Source organism: Xyrauchen texanus, chromosome 44 (genome assembly GCF_025860055.1).
Source record: "Xyrauchen texanus isolate HMW12.3.18 chromosome 44, RBS_HiC_50CHRs, whole genome shotgun sequence".
Taxonomy (NCBI): Eukaryota; Metazoa; Chordata; class Actinopteri; order Cypriniformes; family Catostomidae; genus Xyrauchen; species Xyrauchen texanus.
The window spans coordinates 32,641,573-32,668,666 of NC_068319.1; the positions used below are offsets into that span (position 1 = coordinate 32,641,573).

Here is a 27,094-nt window from a genome sequence, read left to right on the forward strand (position 1 = left end):
TGTGCCCGCATTGTGATTGAACTCCATACAATGCCCCGATAGACAGTGTTCTGAGTGGGAAAGAGGATGCTTTTCTTGGCGTTGAGCCTCAACCCCAGAGAAACAGATGAGCTAAGACGATGTCCCTGTGCTGAACTGACAGTTCCTGGAACCGCGCTAGGTTCAGCCAGTCGTCTACATAATTCAGAATGCAGATGCCCCGGAGTCGCAAGGAGCCAGCGCTACATCATGCATTGTGAATGTGCGGGTAAAAAGGGCTAGGCCGAGTGAAAGAACCTGACAATGGAAGACTTCGCCCCCGGAAGCGAACCTCAGGAACCTTCCATGTTGTGACAGAACTTCTAAATGAAGTATAGAAGTGCATCATAAGATCGATGGTGACCAGCCAAACGAGTTGTAGGGCTTGAGACACGACCATCCTGACAGGCATCATCTTGGACTTGAACACCCACAGGCAGTTCAAGCTTTAAGATCTAAACCAGATGCCACACCTCACCCTCCATGGGAAATGGGAAGTATTTAGTGTAATAACCTAACTCTCTCTCAGGAAGGGGAACACATACCATGGCCCCTTTAACCAGGAGATTGAGTTTTTTATTTTTTTTACATTAAAAAGAAATCTGGTTTACGGTAGTGAGAACTGTTGAAACACAGAAAAGCGATGAGTGAATTAAATTCTGACGCCCTTATAAGACCCACAGAAAAGAATATATCTGGCAGAAGTTTCCACGCTGCCAGGATCTCTGAGATGGGTATTATATTTTAACACTTCCTGTTGAGGGGTTGTCGAGTGTTTCACGTCCTGAATAAAATGCAGGAACAGCGAAAACACCCAGTTTTGACGGAAGCCTCTGCAACCCGAAACACCAAGAGGTGGCGGGAATTAAGGGGCTTCGAGGGGGTACTGGGAGGGGTGAAGTGAAGCACGCGCCTGTCCCAAGGGGAGCTACCCCCTAATCTAGGCGCAAGACCGTCAGGGTTTTCTCTTACTAGAAATTATAGTCCTGAGGTCTTGCTTCGGGGCTGGCGAGGGCGGCGAGACTGTCCCCAATCCCTGGGAGGAGGAGCACGACTCGCCACGCTTTGCTTTTGAGCCTCCCTTCAGACAGGACCGAGGCGGGTCTGAGGCTTGCTCGTCAAGCGCAGAACCCACACTCAGGTCGTCCAGGAGGTCAGCCTGGTACGCCTGTAAAACAGCATAGTGTGCAGAGCAGCACCAGCCTGACCTGCTGCTTGATAAGCCCTTCCCACTAAAGTTGAGGTTGTCCTATAAGGCTTTGAGGGGAGAGAGGGCTTCTTAAGTGACGATGCCAAGCCCGGCGAGACATATCCCACAAGCATCTCTCCGACCGGCGGCATCACTGAATACCCCCGTGCCTCAGCACCCACGATAGTCGAATATAATGACGCCGAGGGTATGTGAACACGGAAGAAAATATATATATATATATATATATATATATTTTTTTTTTAGGGGTTCCTCCATGAGCAAAAAAGCTCTTCATGGAGGTTATCAAAGAAGAGAAGGGACTCATGAGGCGGAACACCTCATAGACTGGAAGATAAAATCTATCCCCTAATTTGGAGGGTTTGGGGGTCTCTTTTTCGCGTGGCCAGTCCAATCTGGCAACCGCACGAGTAACAACATCGAGCAATTCCTCCGTAGATTTTTTAGCGTGGACGGAAAGCTCGGAGGCGGGAAGAGAATCGCGATCCTCCTCATGATCCGAAGAAGCGTCGGAACGCGCTTCGTTTCTAAAAATGCCAAATGTAAACATAATGAGCTATGAGATGAGTGTTCTATGGACACAGCAGTTATTGAGGTAGCAGACAGGTATAAAGTGACAGGTATTGGAGCACAAAAGTATTTGAAAATTAGACAAAAAGACAAAATTACAAGACAGTGTGCTTAATGTCTTTAATGAGGGAATAAACTACAACCCCATGAGGCATTGCGAATAAAGTCATTGAATTAAAAACTATGCTTGATTATAAATGTAGAAACAATATTTTTTATTGATTTCCATATATTTAGACATATACAAATATATAAGTAGTTTGAGAGTGATTTGATTGCATCATTCACAGTGGATCATGGGAGTGGGCAGAGCTGCAGAGCTTTTTTTGGCATAATTCTCTGATTGGGGAATCTTTTCTACAGGATCATGAGTAAGTTCTTCATCAGGAATTCCACTTTTAAACACGATTTCCAAAAAATGAAGTTGAAATAAAGCAGAAAGATGGCTTCAACAGAAGCATATACTATCGATTAACAACCTCTGAGCTCAAGGTAGGTCTGTCTTTAAAAGTTTATTCAGTAAGTAATTTATTGTTAAAAATCAATTCAGCTAAGGAAAAAAATCATGCAAGTTTTACTTCCAGAACCAGACAGTTGCACTCTATAGAGTGCACAAGATGAACCTCAACAGATTGCGTTAGGAAAAACTCGACCACCCTGAATGTCACTGTATCTTTGGCACACTGATCTTCAGTGGCACACTGTTGAGTGTAGTGATGATTGTTGTGAAGTCTGGAATGTAGCACACGTTGCATGTTTTATAAACTGCATTTTTGAACTGCGGGAAGGGGACATCACTCGGAGGGTCATTCCATACGAAAGTGCGAAAATAAACATCTTTATGAAGAGCCCTTCCACAACACTGTTAGTAAAGGGTACATTTATACAGTAATGCCATGTTCCCCTCAGAGTGGCCACATCAAGAGATCTGTCTTTTGGAGTGAGTAGGGCATAGGGAATGGGTCATAGTGAGTCACAGCTGGGGCTAGTCAAGTTCAGTTAGATTTTGTCATGTGTTTCTTTTCATTATTCTTTTGTGAAGTGTTTGGTGCTGACCCTGATTTGAGCAATGAATTCAGAAGATGCTGATATAGAAAATTGCATTCACAATCTAGATCTAACTACATAGAATACAAGTGGGGTAGTCCAGTGGCATTTCTGTAAATCATAAAATATAGTTTGTGCCAGCCACAGGAAGACATATTGCAGCTGCTTGAATCTTCATTCCTCTGCATTCTTCTGCACTGATCATCTGAAATGAGTTAGTGTAATTTTCCCAGGGCACAAGTAATATGGAGCTCATCTTACATCTGTCATTATGAAGTAGATGATAACTCAATCTAAGCAGTTTTGTTTTAAATATGTTGTATAATGTATTTATGTAGTTTAAGGTATGTATTCGTGGTCCAGTTTCCTTTTGGGGGGGGGGGGGGTTCTGTTCTCCCCTTTTTCTCCCAATTTGGAATGCCCAATTCCCAATGCACTCTTAAGTCCTCATGGTGGCGTAGTGGTCACCTCAATCCGGGTGGCGGAGGAAGAATCTCAGTTGCCTCCGCGTCTGAGACCGTCAATCCACGCATCTTATCACGTGGCTTATTGAGCGCGTTACCGTGGTGATATAGCGCATGTGGAGGCTTCACTCCATCCACTGCGTTATCCACGCACAACTCACCACACGCCCCACTGAGAGCGAGAACCACATTATAGCGACCATGAGGAGGTTACACCATGCATTTTTACCAGCATCTTTACCACTGAGCTACCCAGGCCATTGTCCAGTTTTCTAATGAAAATTACTTTTTATTTGGCTATACTGGATACACTCACTGAGCACTTTATTAGGAACACCTGTACACCTACCTTGTCATGTGATTATCTAATCAGCCAATTGTATGGCAGCAGTGAAATGCATAAAATCATGCAGATATGGGTCAGGAGCTTCAGTTCATGTTCATATCAACCATCAGAATGAGGAAAAATGTGATCTCAGTGATTTGGAGCGTGGCATGATTGTTGGTGCCAGATGGGCTGGTTTGAGTATTTCTGTAACTGATGATCTCCTGGGATTTCACGCACAACAGTCTCTAGAATTTACTCTGAATGGTACCAAAAACATCCAGTGAGTGGCAGTTCTGTGGATGGAAATGCCTTGTTGATGAGAGAGGTCAACAGAGAATGGTCAGACTGGTTCGAGCTGACAGAAAGGCTATGGTAACTCAGATAACCTCTCTGTACAATCGTAGTGAGCAGAAAAGAATCTCAGAATGCACATGTCGAACCTTGAGGCAGATGGGCTACAACAGCCAAATAATCAAAATAAGCAAGGACAACCTCCAATATTTATATCATAATCAATGGTACAGTAAATCCTTGCATGCTTCTCAACAGCACTTATAAACCCATAACAGATCACTCATTAAACATGTCCAACATCACAATCAACAGCTTCACACTTCTTCTGACAGGACTGAATACTGACATTTATTTATTTGAAACAATGTTAGCCGAGCATAAATATCACCACGTGTCTGTATTAAACAGTTCGATTACAGCTCACATTCGAATGATGTTGCTGTGTTTATGTTTGTTTGTGAAAAGGTGTTTGCTGTAATGATGTCATCCTGTACTCCTCTTCTATTGGCTGTCTCATGCTGTGTGATTACTCTGACATCATCACTTAACCTGGATGACCCCAATGTCTGCAGTCACTGGGAGAGGTGACAAACACACATATATTAATGTTTTATTTGGATTCACATCTAATTTTATTAATCTTAATGAGGATTATACCATAGATCTCTATTGGTGTATTATTGTATAATTAATCCAGACTAATTCTAACACAAACCTCCACCCTAATGTCAGTATTTTTGTGTTTTGTGCCTAGAACAATCTGCTTTCTTTAAAAATGTGATCACTATGATTTTTTGTTCTGTAACAGTGTTGAACTCTTGAGTTTGAGTGTAAACATACTGAAATAGTGATAAAGACTTAAAGTCTCAAACTCTACTCTTTAACATTTTGTAACTAGTTGAAATAACTTGTAGTCTGGGTTCTTGTCCTTTGTGTTTAGATGAATTGAATTAGCTTTCAGCAGGCAAGTTCCTTTACCTCAAAAGAGTAAACTCACACCCACACAGAGTTTTAACAGGCAGGAGATGTCCGTGGCCAAATTAAGGAATGGCTCGGAAATCCATTAAAGCAGATTGAAGAGAACAAAGCTGTGGGTTTGTTTCCCAGCTAGATTCACTTTCACACAGTAATGTGTGGGAACAGCTGTGAGCTGAGAGTGTGTTTCCTAAAGAACAGAATGTGTGACCTTACAACATAACACAGAGTTCCTCAAGACATTTACAGTCTGATGTTGTTTTACTGTAGTAATACATACTGCTTAAACACAGCTACATCTATTATTGCAGCACACAATACTTTAAACCAGTGTGACACAATGATTTTCAAATCAAATTCCTTTATTGTCACTCAACCATATACACAAGTGCAACAGAGGCACTCCACAATGTAATCAGTGGAAATAAATATGAAGTGTTGTGTTGACGTTCAGCTGTCGGTTGATAGTCAGTTGCCAGTGTGTTATTAAGAGAAGTAGAAAATGTGAGTCCAGTCAGAGGCTATTAAAGTGTGGTGCTGATATATGTATCATGAGCAATCAAGGGTTCAAAAGTCTGATTGCTTGGGGGAAGAAGCTGTCATGTAGTCGGCTGGTGCGGGTCCTGATGCTGCTATTCCGCCTGCCTGATGGTAGCAGTGAGAGCAGCCCATGGCTCGGGTGACTGGAGTCTCTGATCCTCAGATTTTTTCACACACTGCCTGTTATATATGTCCTGGAGGGAGGGAAGCTCACCTATGATGATGTGTCTGGCAGGGATTTGCGGTTGAGGGCAGTGCTATTGCCGTACCAGGCGGTGATGCAGCCAGTCAGGATGCTCTCTACAGTACTAGTGTAGAACCGTGTGAGGATGTGGTGGTTCATTCCAAACTTCCTCAGCCGTCTCAGGAAGAAGAGGCACTGGTGAGCCTTCTTCACAACGGCCTCAGTGTGGACAGACCATGTGAGTTCCTCAGTGATGTGGACACCGAGGAACTTAAAACTCTCTCCACCGGTGCTCCATTAATGGTGATGGATCTGTGTTCTCTGTCTTTCCTCCTGAAGTCCACTACAAGCTCATTGGTCTTACTGATGTTGAGGGAGAGGTGTGCGCCTCCTCTCTGTAGGCTGTTTCATCATTGTCAGTGATCAGACCTACCACCGTCTTATTGTCAGCAAACTTAATGTTGCCACACAGTCATGTGTGAACAGGAAATACAGGAGTGAGCTGAGAACACAGCCCTACGGGGCTCCAGTGTTGAGGGTCAGTGATGAGGAGATGTTGCTGCCCATTCTGACCACCTGGCATCTGCTTGACAAGAAGTAAAGGATCCAGCTGCACAGTGAGCTGTTTAGGCCCAGAGCCCGGAGTTTCTCATCAAGCTTGGAGGGCACTATGGTGTTGAATGCTGAGCTGTAGTCCACAAACAGCATTCTCACATACAGTATGTGTTCCTTTTTTCCAGGTGGGAGAGAGCAGTGTGTAGTGTAGATGCAATGGCATCATCAGTGGATGAGTTGTTGCAGGATGAAAACTGCAGTGATTCCAGTGAGGCAAGCAGCACAAAGCAGATGTGATCTCTGATTAGTCTCTGATTAGATAAAGCAACAGGACTCCAGTCATTTAAGCAAGTGATTTTGGATTGCTTTTGTACAAGCACAATGGTGGACATTTTAAAGCATGTGGGGACCACAGACAAGGAGAGGAACACGTTGAAATTCTGAGTAACAGCTTTGTTTTTTGTTCTTCTAAGAGGACCAGTGATTTACCAATATATAAAACATCTGTAAAGTAATTCAGTAACACAGTTCTCAACTTGTTTTTGATGTGTAACTGACAAAGATTACAGCATGCAGTTTATCCACCCAAAATAAGTGTTTGATGTAAATTCTATTAATTAAAATGAATTACAATTACAGTAGCAAGGGCTACTGTTTACAGTTGCAAAGAAACATGACAACAAGCACATTAATATGAAATGTACGCTCACATCTGTGTTTATAGTCATTTTACAGCTGATTCAATCAGATTTTACAGTTTGAAATATGCGGTTTATAAATAATAGTATATTATACACAGTGGGGGTTTCTTTAAGACTGCACATGAGGCACAGCTTTCCCTAAAAATGTCATCACAAATGCAGCAATAACATGTCAAATTTATGAACCGTACATTACATTTCAATATTGTACAAATTAAAACTCCCAAATATCCCACATGACTATCGCACTGTTTGTTGAAGTAACACAATCAGTCAGTGGACACGTGGCCGGTTGAGCACTTCTGAAGCCGCGTTTCATTGGGAGTTTATTGCAGATACCTGAACCATTAGAATTCATGTAAAGATCTATGTTCATTGGCGAGAATCTCTAAACACTTCATTTTGTGTCCCACCCAGATGCCGGGAATCACTGGGAGTCTATAGGGCTTTTTTACACAAGAAATAGTTTTCCCAGGAGTTTTTCCTCACCCTGGTTATATGATCCTGGGTTATCTTTTTTCATGTTTCACACTGTTCATCCTTGGCCCTGGGTTAGGAATTAATCCTGCAAATTTGTAAACCAATAGATTGACTAACCTAGTTGCCTATGTATGAGGCTGATAACAATGATTGGATGAATACAACTCAATGTATTTTTGTCCCAGCTGCCCCTGATTACACTCTGACCAGTGCGTTATGCAGAGCAGGACACCAAACAGACACCTTATAAGGGCTGCCAGTACACAGAAACAACAGCCAGTACTGTGATTTCATTTTGGCATCATCACTCCAAACATTAAATTATTAGTAATAATGATCTGGCTGTTGCTATTTATAATGATAAACCTTATTTATTAGTGTGTATTGCAAATAAAAAGCTCTAAACACAGCCGGCGGACACAACTGTTCTGACTGTAATCACACAAAAGCTTTTGTCACTGTAACTGTAGGAATATCACACAAATACAGACAGACAGACAGACAGACAGACAGGTGCCTACATTACTACATACAGAGCTGCTTTAATGTCAATACTGGTGTGTTTTCTATGTGTATTTTGGAGCATTAGTAACCCCCCCTAAACACATGATGATATTTAGTTTCTCAACATGTTCATATTGATACACTGATAATTACATACAACTGCTGCTCTCAGACATTTGTGCTGCAATAATAGGACCACACACATGTGAGGGATACAGGCGTCATGTGTGTGTGTGTGTGTGTGTGTGTGTGTTGTGCAGTTACTCTGTCACCGTGCAGGAGTCGTACGCACACCCATTTGATCAGATCTACTACACCAGCTGCACAGACATCCTTAACTGGTTCAAATGCACTCAACACAGGTGCGTGAGCATTACAGCACTTCACAACACTCACATTTTCATAAAGATGATCTTAAAGATGACAAAGTTATTGAATGACTAGTAGATAAGGCATTATATATTCTTGAATAAAAAAAATAAAAAAAAATGAAAACTGCCACAGGGTTGGTAAAGATGAATAATTGCATCCATCTGTGTTGGCGGTTGTTTAAGGGTGAGCTACAGGATGGCATACCGTAGGGGTGAGAAGACAATGCATCGACGCAAGTCTCAATGCTGCGCAGGATTCTATGAGAGCAGAGATATATGTGTCCGTGAGTATTACTGCTGTGTTTCCATATTTACACCTGAAATAGATGCCATTTTGCACGGTCACTGATCACAGTCCATCTGCTGTTCACCAATATATTGTAAAATACATCTTTCATCTAAAGCAGTGTGGTCTAATCCAGAGCATAGACTGTAAAAAAAGATGGACGACATACCTTCGCTCTTTTCCATTTTTGAGAACTGAAGCCGCCAGTGTCCCGATATGGCGCAGTTGCGATTTCGGGACCAGACCTGCGCAGTAGTGAGCAGGAAGTAAAGCCGCAAAATCAAGGCCCCGCCCTCACTCTCGCTGAATCAATCGCAAGGACACGCCCCTGCACCTTTGATTTATGACGGTGTGAAATAATTACCGTAATTTCCGGACTATTGAGCGCACCTGAATATAAGCCGCACCCACTGAATTTTAAAAAAATTTATATTTTGAACATAAATAAGCCGCACCTGTCTATAAGCCGCAGGTGCCTACCGGTACATTGAAACAAATTAACTTTACACAGGCTTTAACGAAACACGGTGTGGCAGCGGGGGCGTGGTCAAGCACCCGTCCGGGAGAGAAAAGCGGTAAGGGCGCTTACACCTGAGCTAAATTATGTCTAACACCTGTGTCTAATTTCAGTAAGCATGGGGAGAGTGGCATAAAAAGGCAGCAGCCACAGAGCTGAGAGAGTGACACACGTCAGTCTAGTGTTGGCGCATAGAAGACCAAGAATTGAGAAACTTTATAAAATTGATTGTAAACATTGCTGTGGCCATTAAAAGCCTTACCTGGAACGTCAAGTGCCCTGCTGAAAACTGTTTTCCCAAGGAGGACACGTGAAGCAGGGCACTTGACGTTCCAGGTAAGGATTTTAATGGCCCTTACCGCTTTTCTCTCCCGGACGGGCGCTTGACCACACCCCTGCTGCCACACACGGCTTGTAACAAAAAATACAAAATTAGCAGTAAACCGTAGCCTACCAAGAAAGTCATTGGTCACTATCTTCCTCGTCCTGTGCACTGAAACCACTGAAGTCATCTCCTTCGGTGTCGGAGTTGAATAGCCTCAGATTTAGTTGTCTTTTTGCACTGAGTCAATTCCTCACGCTGCTGTTTCCAACGTCTTATCATCGACTCATTAAGACCAAGCTCCCGTGCAGCAGCTCTATTTCCTTTTCCAACAGCCAGATCAATCGCCTTCAACTTGAAAGCTGCATCATATGCATTTCTCCGTGTCTTTGCCATGATTAGGGTGACAAAATTACTACCGTAATCAGAATGATGGGAAGTTTGAGCGCGCTCGATTTAATCTAAACAGTAAACAAAAAAAGTTGTTTTGACCTTAACCTGTTCGGCAATTTCATTGGTCTAATGAAAGCTTCACGCCGCCAAAAAACTGAGCACGTCACAGAATGTTTTTTTTTTTTTTAAATAAAATTTGAAAGCGGGAAAAATCCATATATTAGCCGCGTCATTGTTTAAGCCGCGAGGTTCAAAGCGTGGGAAAAAATTTGCGGCTTATAGTCTGGAAATTATGGTAATTATAGAAATTTAGATATTAAATTTAAAGCTCCAATCTCCTCAGTCCTCCGAAGATCCTGAAAAAAAGTCTGTTGGTGCTTCAGTGACTACTTCGCTCAGAGAACCTGTCAATCATGATGTCACAGCACCGTTTTTATAGCATCAAATAACTAAAAACAAACTTATTTTGAAAACAAACACTTGAAATGTCATCAACGTGATAGAAACGACAGTAAATGACAGAAACTATCTTTGGAAAAAAGATATGTGAAGTGTAATTTAATTGTTTAGTTGGTCTCACGTCCCATTGAATAACATGGGGAGGCGGGGTTTATGACCTATAATAGGACCAGTCACCGGGGGGCGATCGAGACCTTTTGGCTTCACTTTTGAGGGCTTGTGCGGCACACTTGATCCAGAGCAGGAGTTTTCATGAGGTCATAATGAGGTCATGACCCCTTAGGAGGCACACTCAAGACAAATTATTATATAACAACTATTATGTATTTATTGTAGGTGTTCTTTTAGATAGATAGATAGATAGATAGATAGATAGATAGATAGATAGAAAGACAGACAGACAGATAGATAGAGAGAAAGACAGACAGACAGAGAGACAGACAGATAGACAGAAAGATAGACAGACAGACATACAGAGAGACAGACAGACAGACAAACAGACAAATAGATAGATAGACAGACAGACAGACAGACAGATAGAAAGATTGACAGACAGACAGATAGATAGACAGACAGACAGACAGAGAGACAGACAGACAGAAAGATAGACAGACAGACAGACAGACAGACAGAGAGATAGACAGACAGACAGACAGACAGACAGATAGACAGACAGAAAGATAGACAGACAGACATACAGAGAGAGACAGACAGACAGATAGACAGACAGATAGAGAAAGACAGACAGACAGAGAGACAGACAGACAGAAAGATAGACAGACAGACAGATAGATAGACAGACAGACAGACAGAGAGACAGACAGACAGAAAGATAGACAGACAGACAGACAGACAGAGAGATAGACAGACAGATAGACATACAGACAGACAGAGAGAGAGACAGACAGATAGACAGACAGACAGACAGACAGACAGACAAATAGATAGACAGATAGACATACAGATAGACAGACAGAGAGACAGACAGACAGACAGACAGACAGATAGATAGATAGATTGATAGAAAGACAGACAGACAGACAGATAGATAGATTGATAGAAAGACAGACAGAGGGACAGACAGATAGATAGACAGACAGACAGAGACAGACAGACAGAGAGACAGACAGACAGACAGATAGATAGACAGACAGACAGAGAGACAGACAGACCGATAGATAGATAGATAGATAGATAGATAGATAGATAGATAGATAGATAGATAGATAGATAGATGGACAAATAGATAGATAGATAGAGACAGACAGACAGACAGACAGACAGACAGAGAGAGATAGATAGATAGATAGATAGATAGATAGATAGACAGAGAGACAGACAGGCAGTTAGATAGATAGATAGACAGACAGACAGACAGACAGACAGATAGGCAGATAGAATGATTGATCGATCGATTAGGACTAGATTAGGACACAGAAGGATGTAGCTGCAGAGCTCCAAAAAGGGAGCTTCATACCACCTCAGTTAATCTAACCCTTTCCCTAACCCTAACAGTGTGTAAAAGTGTCGTTCCCTTTTGAATTTGGCACAACCAGATTCTGAAGAAACTTGCTTGAAGTAACTCGATTTACACATCGTATCACTGAGGATTTGGCCTTGTTTTAATCGGTAGCACCTTCTTTAAGAAATCGTGTGTAATGTTTCATGCTAATAAGCACATCTGTTTAGGTAAGTCTATGCTGTGCACAAATAAACAGCTTTTAGTCTGTGAGTAAATAAAAATGCCTGTTGTAATCGATTCATTTATTAACGTTAGCGTCTGTCTATCTGTGCTTATTTCTGATATTTGCAACCCTCTTTGTTATGCACTAATTATCTGGTGTTTTTACTATGACTGTGATAAAATGTCACTGTGGGTATGTGAGAAGATGCATTTGAAAGCGTTTGTTAGAACAATAATGTTATGATGGGACAGAATATACAGTACAATAACAGAATATACATTAATATGCAATAACTGGTTGCAAGTACTTTTTTAAAGACAAAATACTTTCAAAATAGGCTACTTAAAAATATTTCTACAGTCTCTTTTACTTTTGTTTTAAAAGCTTGTGTAAGCATATGCATTTTGATGTGCAGCGTGTTTGATTGGTCAACATCAACGTATCAATTATGTAAATAACTCTCTTCAGTCTATAAAAGTCGCAGGACCTTTCAGATCATAACAAAATAATTATATTCCTTAAAATACGATAGTGAGATGCTGTGAAACAATAGAGAGGATAGTATAGGATTTTGTAATGCTCTTAGAGTTAGTGCATTTACTGCTCACTCACAGACCAAAACTTCTGGAAAGAAAGGTGGTGGTGGTGGCGTAGTGGCTAAAGCACAGGGCTGTTAATCAGAAGCTCACAGGTTCTAACCCCACAGCCACCACCATTGTGTCCTTGAGCAAGACACTTAACTCCAGGTAGCTCCGGGGGGATTGTCCCTGTAATAAGTGCACTGTAAGTCGCTTTGGATAAAAGCGTCTGCCAAATGCATAAATGTAAATGTAAATGTAAATGTAAAGCAGATTTGCAAAAAGGGTTAATTGAAGACCAAACATTACAAAGGTTTCTTGCTCATGCAGAAAGGCTTTCCAGTAGTCCAGTCTAGAGATGACAAGAGCCTGGACAACGAGTTGTGCAGCATTATCACATAAGAGGGGACTGATTCTCCTGATATTGTACAATATAAATCTGCATGATCTTTGCGATGTGGTCCATGAAGTTTAGCTGGTCTTCAAACATTATCCAGAGGTCCCTGGTTGACCTGCTTAGTGTGGTCTGTGTAGCGGTGGTAAAAAAAAAAAACCCATGTGTCATTGACTCCTGACATACTGATATCAGTTTTAATTTGTATATATTAACTGTGGCAGGGCGGAGGGCGGGGCCGGGTCGTGATCCTACACACCCGGTCCCGTATTAGGCTAATTATGCCTCCGTGAGGTTTAAAGGTCGACTGCAGAGGGCCGTGCGGGAGAGAGAGATCGTTAGCGGACATGTCCGTCATGTGTGTTTGTGTTGTCGTTTAAGTTTTCCATTAAACTATGATTTACATCGTCAAGCCGGTTCTCGCCTCCTCCTTTCCCATCCTTTAACTGTTTTACATAACAGACATTAGAGTGTCCTCAGAAGGGTGAATTATGTTCATGTGTCCTCAATAGTTTCTAAATATACTCATATACCCAAGAGCACAAAGTCTAACATCTTGACAAAGCAATACACAATGATTCATGTTTTTTATTTTGATTCATTCTATGCAGAAACTGTTTTTTTCTATATCAGTATAGAAATCATAACAAGCACAGTTTACAGAAACCTATAAATAACGTCTTTTCAATAAATGATTTCTAAACATTATATCCCCAAAGATATTTCAAATATACATGTATTTTAAACCTCTCACTCCTCCATGCGCACGCACACACACACACACACACTGCGTGCATCTCGCGCAGGACCGTCACATTTTTCAAGACACTGTTGTATCAAGTTAAACTACAAGTTTCAAAAACACATGTGGAGACACCTGCGTTCTGTTTTATTCTGATTGTTTTTATCTCAGGTGTCACAAAGATTCAATATTCTGAACAAGTTCAGACTGCCAAGAGGTGACTGTTACATTGTTTAACATTATTCCAGATTGTTCTGCCCCAAGCAAAGTTTCAGCATGAGATAAACAGTAAGGCAATGTTTTTTCACCTTTTGCTCTGTAGTACTGAGAGCCAGTTGTGCCTTGTGAAAACTGTGTATGTTTACTGTTAAAATACTGTTACGAATGTTGCCTATGATTCTTACATAAAATACAGCCTATTGCAACAATTCTTGCTTGGAGAAAAAATGATAAAAAAGGGAGTGATTTGGGGTTCGGGTCGGGTTCGGCTTAAAATCGAACCATTTGGCCCAGGTAGGGTTGGGTCACACAGTGTTGGGTAGAGGTCAGATTTTCATTTTAAGGCCCGTGTAGACCTCCACAGAAGACATGACGATGTTTCTGGTAAGGGAACATAGTGAACAACAGTGCTCCACGGTTTTTACTTTTCATTGCACTGTAACGATTTTGTGATTGAGCCCTAAAAATGGCTGACTCCGTGGCCAGTGCTCTGACTACTGATCTAGGGTGCTGATTGAGATGCACCTCTTGATTAGCTTGTTCACATGTGTTTGATTATGGTTGGGATTTAAACTCTTCAACACTATGGCACTACAGAAGCAGGGTTTGACACCCTTGAGTCTGTCCTGCTGTAAAGCTGTTTGGCTTCATGGATTTGGTTCTTTTCCTGCTTTAATTTCATTCACTATGTTTGCAATGAGTCACTTCACTTTGTTGCAGAAACTGTTTGTCTTTTGCGGGACTCATTGATATCATGATCTCAGCAGCATGTGTTTGTGTGGTTTGAAGTGATTTTCTGTGGTTGCTCCCCTCATTGAAAGGCTGTAATGTGATCAAACTTTCTCTTGTTTTCGCTGCAGCTCACTGTGCTGAGAAATGTGTGCACGGCCGCTGCATGGCCCCCAACACCTGTCAGTGTGAGCCGGGCTGGGGCGGAGCCGACTGCTCCAGTGGTGAGTCCTGCAGCTGTGCCCGTCTGTCTCTAACAAACACACACACACACACACACACACACACACACACACACACACACACACACACCTACTTAACCACAAAATGAGGTCGTATGACAGAATACCCTAACTTTGGGGACACCCCTTTCTAGAGGGTCTAGAGACAAAAGAAAAACATGACTGCACTTCAGGAGATGCTCTCATTACAAATATCACTTGATATTTTCAATAAAACCTTTCCTTAAAGACCTGACAAATTACCTTCACTTTAGGGACAGTATTTTTTAAGTCACTTTTAGGGACATACACAAACGCTGATCAAGGCAAACTTTTAGGACTTGATAATTAAATCATATTAGAGGGTGAAAATGCTACAAAAAATGTATTCTAAGTAGGCAGAAACATGCTTCAATGCAAAGTTCTCATATTGACAAGAAATGTATAAGCCAGCACAGAGATATCGTTGTTAGAAAGTAAAATATCAGTTTCTTCATGGTTGAGGATTAGACAACTGAATTTTTATTTGGACTTTTGAGATCATTGAGATGCCACAATTAGACAGGCAAGCCACAATTCTTCTCACTATTAACCTGAATTGCTGTATAACCTTGAACCAAATTCAGCAGTGAGAACCAATATTGCAACCAACTGATGATGTCATCGTGCTTGAATCACCAAAAACATATGTGCTAGTTATTTTACTTCTAAGTGCATCCCCAAGTACAGGCTGCTTTGTCACTCATGTGACTCATGCCACAGATCTATTGACACCGAACTCCAACCACCTCCTGCAGGTAGTGCTGGTGTCATGGTTGGGAGGATTACTTTGAAATGTATTCCACTACAGATTACAGAATACAGGCTGGAAAATTTAATTTGTAACATGTACCATTAGATTACTCAAGGTCAGTAATTTATTCTAAATACTTTGCATTACTTCAGCACTGGTAGATTTTTTTTCACTTGTTTTGACTATAAAAACTCAAAATACACGTGTTAAAAATACATTCTCTGAAAAACTGAAATATCTTATGCAGTGTTGTTTCTAAAACAAGATCACATTTATATGGATAAATATTCCTTCCATCTGAAAGCACTGAATATTAAAAGAAACAAATGACAATAAAATGCAAATTAATCTCTTTGATCTACAAAGTGGAAAACTAATATTACTAATATTTTGTATTTTAAATACGTAATCCCATTACATGTTTTCCGTTTCTCCCCAAACCTGTCCGCATGAAACATTAACAACTTTTCATGCCATCCTAAACTGCCAGTGTAAAAGCCCTCAAAACCGACACTATAGCGGACTCCAGCGTTACACACACTCCACTTAATAGACACTTCAAGGACTCAGACGTTACACACACTCCAATTAATAGACACTTCTAGGACTCAGACGTTACACACACTCCAATTAATAGACACTTCGAGGACTCAGACGTTACACACACTCCAATTAATAGACACTTCGAGGACTCAGACGTTACACACACTCCAATTAATAGACACTTCGAGGACTCAGACGTTACACACACTCCAATTAATAGACACTGAGGACTCAGATGTTACACACTCCAATTAATAGACACTTCGAGGACTCAGATGTTACACACACTCCAATTAATAGACACTTCGAGGACTCAGACGTTACACACACTCCAATTAATAGACACTTGAGGACTCGACGTTACACACTCCAATTAGACACTCGAGGACTCAGACGTTACACACACTCCAATTAATAGACACTTCGAGGACTCAGACGTTACACACACTCCAATTAATAGACACTTCGAGGACTCCGACGTTAACAAACTCGTCTTGAATGACTCTTTGGGGGACTCTGATACTGATATGCAAACAATTGAGAATATAAAAACACACCACACTGTATTGTACAAGCAAACTTTTTTAAATTGACTTTGCAATATATAACATTGACAAGATGTTGCAAAGAATATTACATGCAAATGCACTGCATATGCACAATCATTCTCTTAATCCTAAGAAATGCCAAGATGTTGAAAGAGCAGTGAACACATTGTAGAAGATAAAATATAATATATAAAGAGATCGAGAACCTTGGCCTAAACAATTAACTATATCTTCATTCCTCCCTCTTTTCCTCTACTTCACTTTCACTCCTCCCTCTTTTCCTCTACTTCACTTTCACTCCTCCCTCTTTTCCTCTACTTCACTTTCATTCCTCCCTTTTTTCCTCTACTTCACTTTCATTCCTCCCTCTTTTCCTCTACTTCACTTTCACTCCTCCCTCTTTTTGTCTACTTCACTTTCACTCCTCCCTCTTTTCCTCTACTTCACTTTCACTCCTCCCTCTTTTTGTCTACTTCACTTTCACTCCCCCCTCTTTTTGTCTACTTCACTTTCACTCCCCCCTCTTTTTGTCTACTTCACTTTCACTCCTCCCTCTTTTTGTCTACTTCACTTTCACTCCCTCTTTTTGTCTACTTCACTTTCACTCCTCCCTCTTTTCATCCCTTTCACTTCTACTTTTAACAACTGTTTTTTCAAGAGAAAATGAAAAACACATAGTGGTGAACAGCTTATGAAACAAAATTCAAAAAAGTGCTGAATATTGAAAAGTCATTTTACTTCTACACGGCTACAAAGCACCCTTTTTTTTGAGAGTTGTGATCCTGTTTCGCACATAGTTTTTCAGGCCAGTCCATGTTCGCTCCTTCAAAGCCTCTGGCTCTGCTTCAATGCATCTTTCACAGTCTTGCTTACCAGGAACTTTGCATGTCTTGATGAACCTCATCATGTGCCTTTCTATTGCTTTTACCTCAATGTCCTCCCATTTTCTTTTTGGAGCCTTTAAAGAACCTGAAAAAAATAAGGAAATAAAGTTTTAAATCAGAACCAATCATGACATATTGTAATCTGTAATCTTAGAAAATGTGAAAAGCCCTCAGATGCTTATTGCTCAGGGATGCCAACTGCTTACATTTCAGGAAAATTCCCAGCTTTGAAACCAAAATCAGTCACCTACATGATGTGTGTTTGAAAGAGTTTGTGTCGAGTGAGGATGGGGCCCAAATGGCCAATGGCAGTTAGTAATATTTGTGCTATTCTTTGACGATCTGACAGGAGTGCAGTTTTCGATAAACAGCTGAGAATAAGGTGAGGCTGCCTATGATCACATAATAGTATTAACACAATAATATTAATCTTCTGCTAAAGGTGCTGTTTCTGTCCTGGTGATGTTGTAATTAAAAATGACAAACAAAATTATCACGTTACCGTATGGGATTAATTAGTAAATTGTTCTTAATCGTGAGTAATGCATTTACCGTTGTGTTCTGATGTCCCAGTGTGTATACTGGGAGGACTTTTATAATGACGTCTATGTTGTGTGGCACTAGATGACGCCACCAATCCAATGTTACTTTCAGTTTTTTCCTGCCTTTCCACAGGTGTGAATGTGGGTTAATACACACAAGGTTTTTTAATAATACTCTTTTACAAGTGATGTATGCTTTTTTTGAAACACTAAGTTTGAGTCATTGCAGTTTATATTGGTTATGATGATGCAAGTTCCTTGTGGCGATTCGCGAGCATATGTTAACCGCTATTTACCCTTTCATTTGCATAATAGTGCACATATTCATGAACGTGGCTGTATGGTTGCTGTGCAAAACAAAAAAAGAAAGCCATATACTTCCAACTGATTAATATTGTGGAGGATGAGTGTTAAAGAGATTTAATGCCCATTTTAGGACTGCACAATATATTTAATTTATTGATATATCGCAAACATGCATATCGCAAGGGCTTGCAAAAATTACATTATTTTAATACTTTAACTTTCATGATGACTTTTTCTTACACAATTCCCACATTGAATGCAGTCACAACAATTGGATCAAAAAATTAAAATAGACTCATTCAGAATATCCCACAATATGCTGAAATTAACTATATTCATTTATTTTACAAAGCAAATACAAATAATTGCATTTTGATATCAATCGTAAATGGCATAAATAAATACAGTCAGGTCCATAAATATTGGGACATCGACACAATTCTAATCTTTTTGGCTCTATACACCACCACAATGGATTTGAAATGAAATGAACAAGATGTGCTTTAACTGCAGACTTTCAGCTTTAATCTGAGGGTATTTATCAGGTGAACTGTGTAGGAATTACAACAGTGTGTATATGTGCCTCCCACTTTTTAAGGGACCAAAAGTAATGGGACAGATTAACAATCATAAATCAAACTTTCACTTTTTAATACTTGATTGCAAATCCTTTGCAGTCAATTACAGCCTGAAGTCTGGAACGCATAGACATCACCAGACGCTGGGTTTCATCCCTGGTGATGCTCTGCCAGGCCTCTACTGCAACTGTCTTCAGTTCCTGCTTGTTCTTGGGGCATTTTCCCTTCAGTTTTGTCTTCAGCAAGTGAAATGCATGCTCAATCGGATTCAGGTCAGGTGATTGACTTGGCCATTGCATAACATTCCACTTCTTTCCCTTAAAAAATTCTTTGGTTGCTTTCGCAGTATGCTTCGGTTCATTGTCCATCTGTACTGTGAAGCTCCGTCCAATGAGTTCTGAAGCATTTGGCTGAATATGAGCAGATAATATTGCCCGAAACACTTCAGAATTCATCCTGCTGCTTTTGTCAGCAGTCACATCATCAATAAATACAAGAGAACCAGTTCCATTGGCAGCCATACATGCCCACGCCATGACACTACCACCACCATGCTTCACTGATGAGGTGGTATGCTTTGGATCATGAGCAGTTCCTTTCCTTCTCCATACTCTTCTCTTCCCATCACTCTGGTACAAGTTGATCTTTGTCTCATCTGTCCATAGGATGTTGTTCCAGAACTGTGAAGGCTTTTTTAGATGTTGTTTGGCAAACTCTAATCTGGCCTTCCTGTTTTTGAGGCTCACCAATGGTTTACATCTTGTGGTGAACCCTCTGTATTCACTCTGGTGAAGTCTTCTCTTGATTGTTGACTTTGACACACATACACCTACCTTCTGGAGAGTGTTCTTGATCTGGCCAACTGTTGTGAAGGGTGTTTTCTTCACCTGGGAAAGAATTCTTCGGTCATCCACCACAGTTGTTTTCCGTGGTCTTACGGGTCTTTTGGTGTTGCTGAGCTCACCGGTGCGTTCTTTCTTTTTAAGAATGTTCCAAACAGTTGATTTGGCCACACCTAATGTTTTTGCTTTCTCTCTGATGGGTTTGTTTTGATTTTTCAATCTAATGATGGCTTGCTTCACTGATAGTGACAGCTCTTTGGATCTCATATTGAGAGTTGACAGCAACAGATTCCAAATGCAAATAGCACACTTGAAATGAATTCTGGACCTTTTATCTGCTCCTTGTAAATGGGATAATGAGGGAATAACACACACCTGGCCATGGAACAGCTGAGTAGCCAATTGTCCCATTACTTTTGGTCCCTTAAAAAGTGGGAGGCACATATACAAACTGTTGTAATTCCTACACCGTTCACCTGATTTTGATGTAAATACCCTCAAATTAAAGCTGAAAGTCTGCAGTTAAAGCACATCTTGTTCGTTTCATTTCAAATCCATTGTGGTGGTGTATAGAGCCAAAAAGATTAGAATTGTGTCGATGTCCCAATATTTATGGACCTGACTGTATATTGTAAGTGACCTGCATGCAATTTGGAACAAAAGACAACTTTGTGATCTCTGGGATAGATCGTAAATACTGTAGGCATCAATGCTCTTTTTTGGGAAACACAGCCCTGATCTTTCCCATTATACATTTTAAAATTAATTTCAATTTAAAAGGTAAAATTTTAGCACTTTCAAAATCAGTGATTATTCGTGATTAATGATGTAAAATTATGTGATTCATCACGATTAAAACTTTTAATTGACCGACAGCACTAGTTGTAATAAAAAACACAAGATTGTGTCATATTCTTATAAACAGCATTGTTTTATACTATACATATGTTCTGTGATTAATGAATACAATTGTAATTACATAAAAAAAAAGATTTGTGAAAATATAGAAGCCGAACAAAAGCCAGCAAAACAGCGAAACCTTACTGAATGTACATTTAAATCATTTATTTTCTTTAAACTTGCAGTCTATTTTCTCTAAAGAAAGCCCAGAGGCATACCCCAAGATATAAAACAACCTTTTTACTTCCGAACTGGCCTCCCTGATTGTTGTCTTTAGTTAATATAAATGTAATTCTTGGTGATTAAATGATTGGTTAAAACTTTGCTTACTTTGATCCTTTTGTGATCCAGACAGTTGAGCCGTCTCTTCTGGGGATGCTGACTAAGATGGGTCGCTGCAATCCTCCTCATCACTTGACATATCATTAACGAGGGGTTCAAATTGTTCTAAAAGAAAGCATTGATGAATGAAAATATAATATCATCATAGCATCATACTTTCAAATGTAATTTTTTTTTCTTACATTTTCTGTCAAAAAACTTGCATAGACAAAAATATTAGCATAGACATGCAAGCATGCTCATACCATTTGGGTCAATTTCAATCTCATCAAGCGTCTTTCCTTTGAAGTCTGAGAGTGTTCCCTTTTCCATTGCTAACAAGACCTTGCTCATCTTTGCCAGCTGCAGCGTCCCTCCGGTAAGCGGTAATATTGTCTGTGGATTCTGATATCATGACCGAGGAAATCAGCCAATTGATCTGCTTCGTTCTCATCAAGGTTCAAGATTTTTGACATGGTTGCTATGTGTTTCCTCAGCTTAGTTGATGACAGTGCTTCTGGATTCTTTATGCCACATTCCTGAGCAGCTCTGTAAATGCACTCTCCTCCTCGGTATGCAGACATTGCTCCTGATCTGGCAAACAGAAAAGGATTCTCAGCTGGGACTTCACAAACCTCACGTGTTTCAACAAGCAGCTCCATGGCAGAAACCATTGAAGGCTTGAGAAGCACAGGAACCTTTCTCCCTCGTTTACCACGGATCTCAACTCGGGTGAAGTGCAGACACAACTTTCTCTCGAACTCCGAAAGACAGATCGCTAGGTCTTCATGTAGCTCAGAAGAATCCCTGCTTTTAAAAGCTGCCAAAAGCATTCGTGATACCTCACCTTCTCTTCTTCTGTTGAACAGGATGACTTGCGTCAATGTGACCTTAGCAAGAGCTGAATAGCTTTTTGCCGATGGGCAGTTTCTGAGCTTGCTTAGGAACTGTTTGTGTTTCTTTTCCAGATGTGCATGCAGAACTTTGACATCTTGAGTGAAAGGAATGATCTGAGGCGTGTTCCACTTGGCTTCTTTTAAAGTAGTTAAAGCACCAGCAGAAATGTATTCGTTCCATCTTGCCTGGTGTATTTTTCTGAAGTCTCGAGCACACTCAGCACGTTGATGGTCTCCGTACATCATGGCATTGCTCTCAACAATACTACAGATCTTGTTTAAAGAATGACCAAGTTTGAGAGCTAGAGAGGGAATGCGGTAGCAGTTTTTCTCTTCATCATAGCCAGATACAACTTTAACAGCTGAAATGACTTGTTTGAAATTTGCTGGAATGATGAAGTCCACCATAGATCTTAGCGGAGTAATCTTCCTTGCTTCAAGAAGAAGTCTGCCAACTTCTCTCATCTTCTGTCTGATGTAGTCATGTTTATTAACATCAGATCCCATCCTATTAAACATGTGCTCCCCAGTTGCATGATGCAGCAGTCAGAGTGAACAACACGGGAAACTTCATCATAGTTCATAATGGAAAGTATATTCTTTAAACCTTTGCTCACTTCTAAACCAACTGGAGTTTTCAGAGCGCAGAGTGATCGGACTCTTTTCCTGCCCTTGGATTCATCATCTTTAGGTTTCAGAGGACAGTTCTTTAAATGTTTCCAAAGGCTACGCTTGTTGTAAAGCCCTTGGCAGTAAACACAGTGAATGAAATCCTTGGCTTTTTTGCTCTCTTTTGGACGGTAGCAGGCAACCATCTCTCCATGTCCATTTCTTGCCACATCTGTGTTGTGGGCAAAGTTGCCCCTTTTCTAAGGAGGTTTAACTGGATTCGCCTCTCTTTAGAATGTTTTGGAAACGCAACTGCCTTTGCAACGTCCACTTCATTGCGATGGACAGATTCAAGGTGTCTTGCCATTTTTGAAAAAGGCTTAGAGCAATAAAGACAATACTGCTTCTTCTTATATGACTTGCGATCCTGCACAGGTGATGGCATTGATTGAATAAAAGACCTATCTTCAGAAAAGGGGTCTGTCTCTTTGGTTTTGCATTGCACTTTAGCATTTGGTGATGGTGTTGTCACGCCTGTGTCTGATGAACTGCTTGTATCTTTATAGCTTTGTGAAAAAGGTGAAGTTGGATTTTTCAGAGAACTTTTGACCATACCTTTTCCAGAAGTCTTTTCATTAGCTTCATCTAAGCTACTTTCAACCATGCTATATCCAGAAGCACTATCATCTGATTCGTCTGAGCTGCTCTTGGGTACATAGTCAACATCGCTGTAGTCTGTAACATCTGAATCACTGAGGGCTTTCCATGAGTACTGAAAAAGAGAACAACACATGATGAAAATAAGGATGTACAATTTCAGTAAGTTTCAGTGCTCAAATAAGGGGAGTGAACTTTTAAATAAGATAAGGTGTTAGTAGTCTATGGGCATTATGTGGTTTCTGTAAATCTAATTAGCATTGTACTGTGGTTACTTAAGTGTAATGACAAGCAAGACACTCTTTCAGGTTATCATACAAGCATTAAAAATGCTGCATAGCATGTCACGTACCTCTCACATAATTTCTCTAATAATCTAAAATGCCCTTCTTTGGAGAGTAATATGTGATTGGAATTTGAGTGCACAAAATTTTTTATCAAATAATTATGGTTGGACATTTATGTAATAATAGTGACCGCCCTACACAGAGATATTAAGACTGGGTGGCCGTTTCATCTCCACGATATACTGTATATATTTATATAGAAATAAAGTGTCAACTGGTAGAGATTTTTTTATATTGTTAATATCATTGTATGTAAATATCTAATGCTTCACCTGGTTGCACTGACAGACAAACATGCAGAAAGATGAACACACAAAATGCGGGACAGCATTGAATTTGATCATTCGCAAGAGGAATGTATTTTTATATAAAAATGTGCCGTTTTCTCATGTTCTCACTAGGGCTGGTTTATAGGATGATTTAATTGTATATCGATGAATAGAGCTATAAATAAACTCCAAATATTTTAAACAGTATCCCATTTACCATGATTTTAAAAAGGTGCTAATCGAAAATTAAACAATTAAAATCATTTTGGATTTTGAGACAGGCTGTGTCAATTTTCATTGCTCTGTTGATTGTCGACATGTTCTCTAAATAGAATCAGGCAAGAATCTCTTACATCAACGGATGATCACTTTTGCACTGATATTCCTGGCCAAATTGAGAACAGATACTAAGGATGTCCGCATAATATTTACATGTCACAGCAAGCATTGTCCTACATAAAGACATTGGAGTAAGCCATGTGGATGAATCTGCTTGTTTTAGGTGCTTATGCCTCAAGTTGGCTGGAGTTTGTTTTGTGGAATATTTCTTACAGGACATTGGAGTGAGTTTGACTGCACAAAGAACTGAATAGATGCTTTGTGCAGGTTCCGCTAGCAGCTGGAGCTTGTTTTGTGCAGGCCCAGACCTTCAAGACAATTAAGTGGATGAATCTACACTTTTTTTGTGTGTTTATTCCGCTTATGGGCTGGAGTTTGTTTTATAGATGATCTTCTGATGTGTAATTCTGTTTTAAAAAAATTGTGTGGAAGCACCGGACTTGAGCAATCTGATGGCAAGTTTGTCGCAGGGACTATCGTAGGCGTACATGGACTGTTTGAGTTTAGAGGGATGGACACCAATTGGTGATGTTGTGCGCGGGGTTAATGCACATGTTTTTCTTTTTTTTTTGCTGGGGAAAGTTCGGGGGGTTGATTGTTGCACCAATGTGGAATGTGGTCTTTATAATTACATTTTTATCTAATTTCTCTACTATGTTAATGTCAAATATTAATATGAGTGGATTGTCACTCTCCACATGGAATGTGAATGGGTTGGGACACCCCATAAAAAGAAGGAAGGTTATTTATTTTCTTAAAAACGTAAGAAATAGGATATAGTGTTTCTTAAAGAAACACAAGTTTCCTGCAGGAAGCTGAACATTTTGGGAAAATATGGGATGGACATGTTTTCTTTAGTGCTGGCTCGAGTAAGAGCAGGGGAGTCATTACATTGATAAGTAAACATCTACAATTCAAATGTCTCCAACGGATTAAAGTTAAATTAGAGTCATTATTTATTTATTTTTAAATTCAGGGGCAAAGGTTGATTTTGGCTAATATTTCTGCACATAACAATGTGCATTATAACAATATAATGTTGGGAGGAGACTTTAATCTATTGATGGATTCAGTCCTTGATCATAGTAAAGGAAAAGTGTGTAAGTCCCCTAGAGCAACATCTACGCTTCAGAGGATGTGTACAAATCTTGGTCTTACAGATATTTGGAGACTTTTGAACCCATATGGTAGGGTCTATACATTTGAATCCATATGGTAGGGACTATACATCTTAGTCTCTGATCACACTCTGGTGAGTTTAAAGGTGTTGCCACATACAGAGAAAAAAAAAAAGAATATAGTTGGTGTTTTAATGTTTCCTTTTGCAAAATTCTGAGTTCCAACTAATTTTAAAGTCCGAAATCATTGTTTATATGGAGTCCAACTGGTCCTCATTATCTTCTGTGGGCGTGGCTTGTAGACACTTAAGGCATTTCTTAGGGGTCGGATCATACAGTATGCCTCATTCATCAAAAAATCCAAAGCATGAGAACTCGTGGAGTTGGAGGGGAATATTAAAAGTGCCGAGGCAGAGCTGAAGTGCCAAATGTCATCTGATGGCCTCAGAGAATTGACCCGATTGAAATACAGATATAATACTATTTTGTCATACTTTGAGTCGGGGACAAAGCAGGGAAGCTTTTGGCTAGATATATAAAGGAAAGAGTCTTTTTCTACCATTCCCTCAATTAAATCTGCTGCTGGTGAAATATTTACCATTGATATTAATAATACTTTTAAAGAAATCTATCTTGATCTTTATAGTTCCATGTTTTCGCTCTACTGATGAAGATATTAGAAATTTTGTGGAACCATTAGATCTCCCTAAACTGTTGACTGAGCAAACATTTTTTATTGATTCTGGAGATAAACTTGGAGGAGCTTGGCGAGGTAATTAAGCCCTTACCTACAGGCAAGGCTCTGGGGTCTAAATTCTATTTAACTGGTCTAAATCTGAAACTTTGGCTCTGACAGCATACTGCCCGTAAACAGCTTTTCATCTGACATCTTTCAGTGGCCCAAACAGGGCATTTAGTATTTGGGTATTTTATTCCCAGCAAATTTATGTGACTCAGTTAATTCAGAGAATTGAGCGATGTGGGCAGGTGGGGTATGTTGGTTAATTGTATATGTTTTTAAGTCATCAAGTATTTTATTTGGACTGTTTGTTTATATGCGTGTCTGTTGTTATTTTATGTTTGACCACTGGAATGTATGTGTGGTTGCAGGTGGTGGGGGGGTGGGGGGGTACATAATTGTTAAAAGTTGTTTAAATTGAGTTCTATTTCATTTTTAGGAGGCAGTAACTGCATTACCCAAGCATAAAACAAACACAAATTAATGTGCATGTACCAGAAGCTAAACTGGTATGGCGACATCCACAGATTGTCTACTAAATGTGTATACCCACCTCCCTTAATGAGACAGGCTCAGGTTCCTGTGATAAGCCATTCCCTGTGGTGGATGCAGCACAGGGCAAAGGTGATGAGGATTGCGGCACATTAAGTGGTGAATGTGATGGTGTATCAGGTGTGCATACTTTAGTGGGTGACGGGGACAGCTGGAAAACATAATCAGAAGTAATATCATATGGACTAAATGAAAGGCTCAAAAGTACCAAAAAAGCACCTGTAAAGAAATTGGTGTTAATTATTTGTGATGCGTCTGTGTTCATATATATTACTCACCGAGCAATCTTTTGTGACAGCTGTTTAGTGACCTGATCATGCAATAGCTTGAGATGTTTCTTTTCACTCTCATTCCTCTCAGTCTCTGCTCTTTTAAAGCGATTATAACAATCTTCATGATGTTGTCGCAACTTTGACATTCTTGATTGAAACCGCTGCTGTAGATATAAAAGAGGTATTTAGCTTAAGCCAAGAGTAAAATATACATTGTCAATGTTAAAAACTGTGGCACCTAAAGACATTTAAG

The 27,094-nt window shown here is 40.1% G+C and overlaps 1 protein-coding gene across 4 annotated transcripts in view; it reads left to right on the forward strand.

Moving 5' to 3' along the window:
* Positions 1 to 27,094, forward strand: part of LOC127636986 (multiple epidermal growth factor-like domains protein 10) — a 149,337-nt gene that overhangs the window by 10,295 nt on the left and 111,948 nt on the right. Inside the window, exons 1-5 of one of the 4 annotated variants that reach the window (XM_052117806.1) lie at positions 2,151 to 2,290; positions 4,397 to 4,515; positions 8,131 to 8,232; positions 8,425 to 8,525; positions 14,697 to 14,789. In XM_052117806.1, coding sequence (XP_051973766.1) covers positions 4,409 to 4,515; positions 8,131 to 8,232; positions 8,425 to 8,525; positions 14,697 to 14,789 — 403 coding nt within the window. In that variant the 5' untranslated portion in view covers positions 2,151 to 2,290; positions 4,397 to 4,408. Of the gene's footprint in view, positions 1 to 2,150; positions 2,291 to 4,396; positions 4,516 to 8,130; positions 8,233 to 8,424; positions 8,526 to 14,696; positions 14,790 to 27,094 lie in introns of those variants that run through there. The other 3 variants (XM_052117805.1, XM_052117807.1, XM_052117808.1) reach the window with 3 other exon arrangements.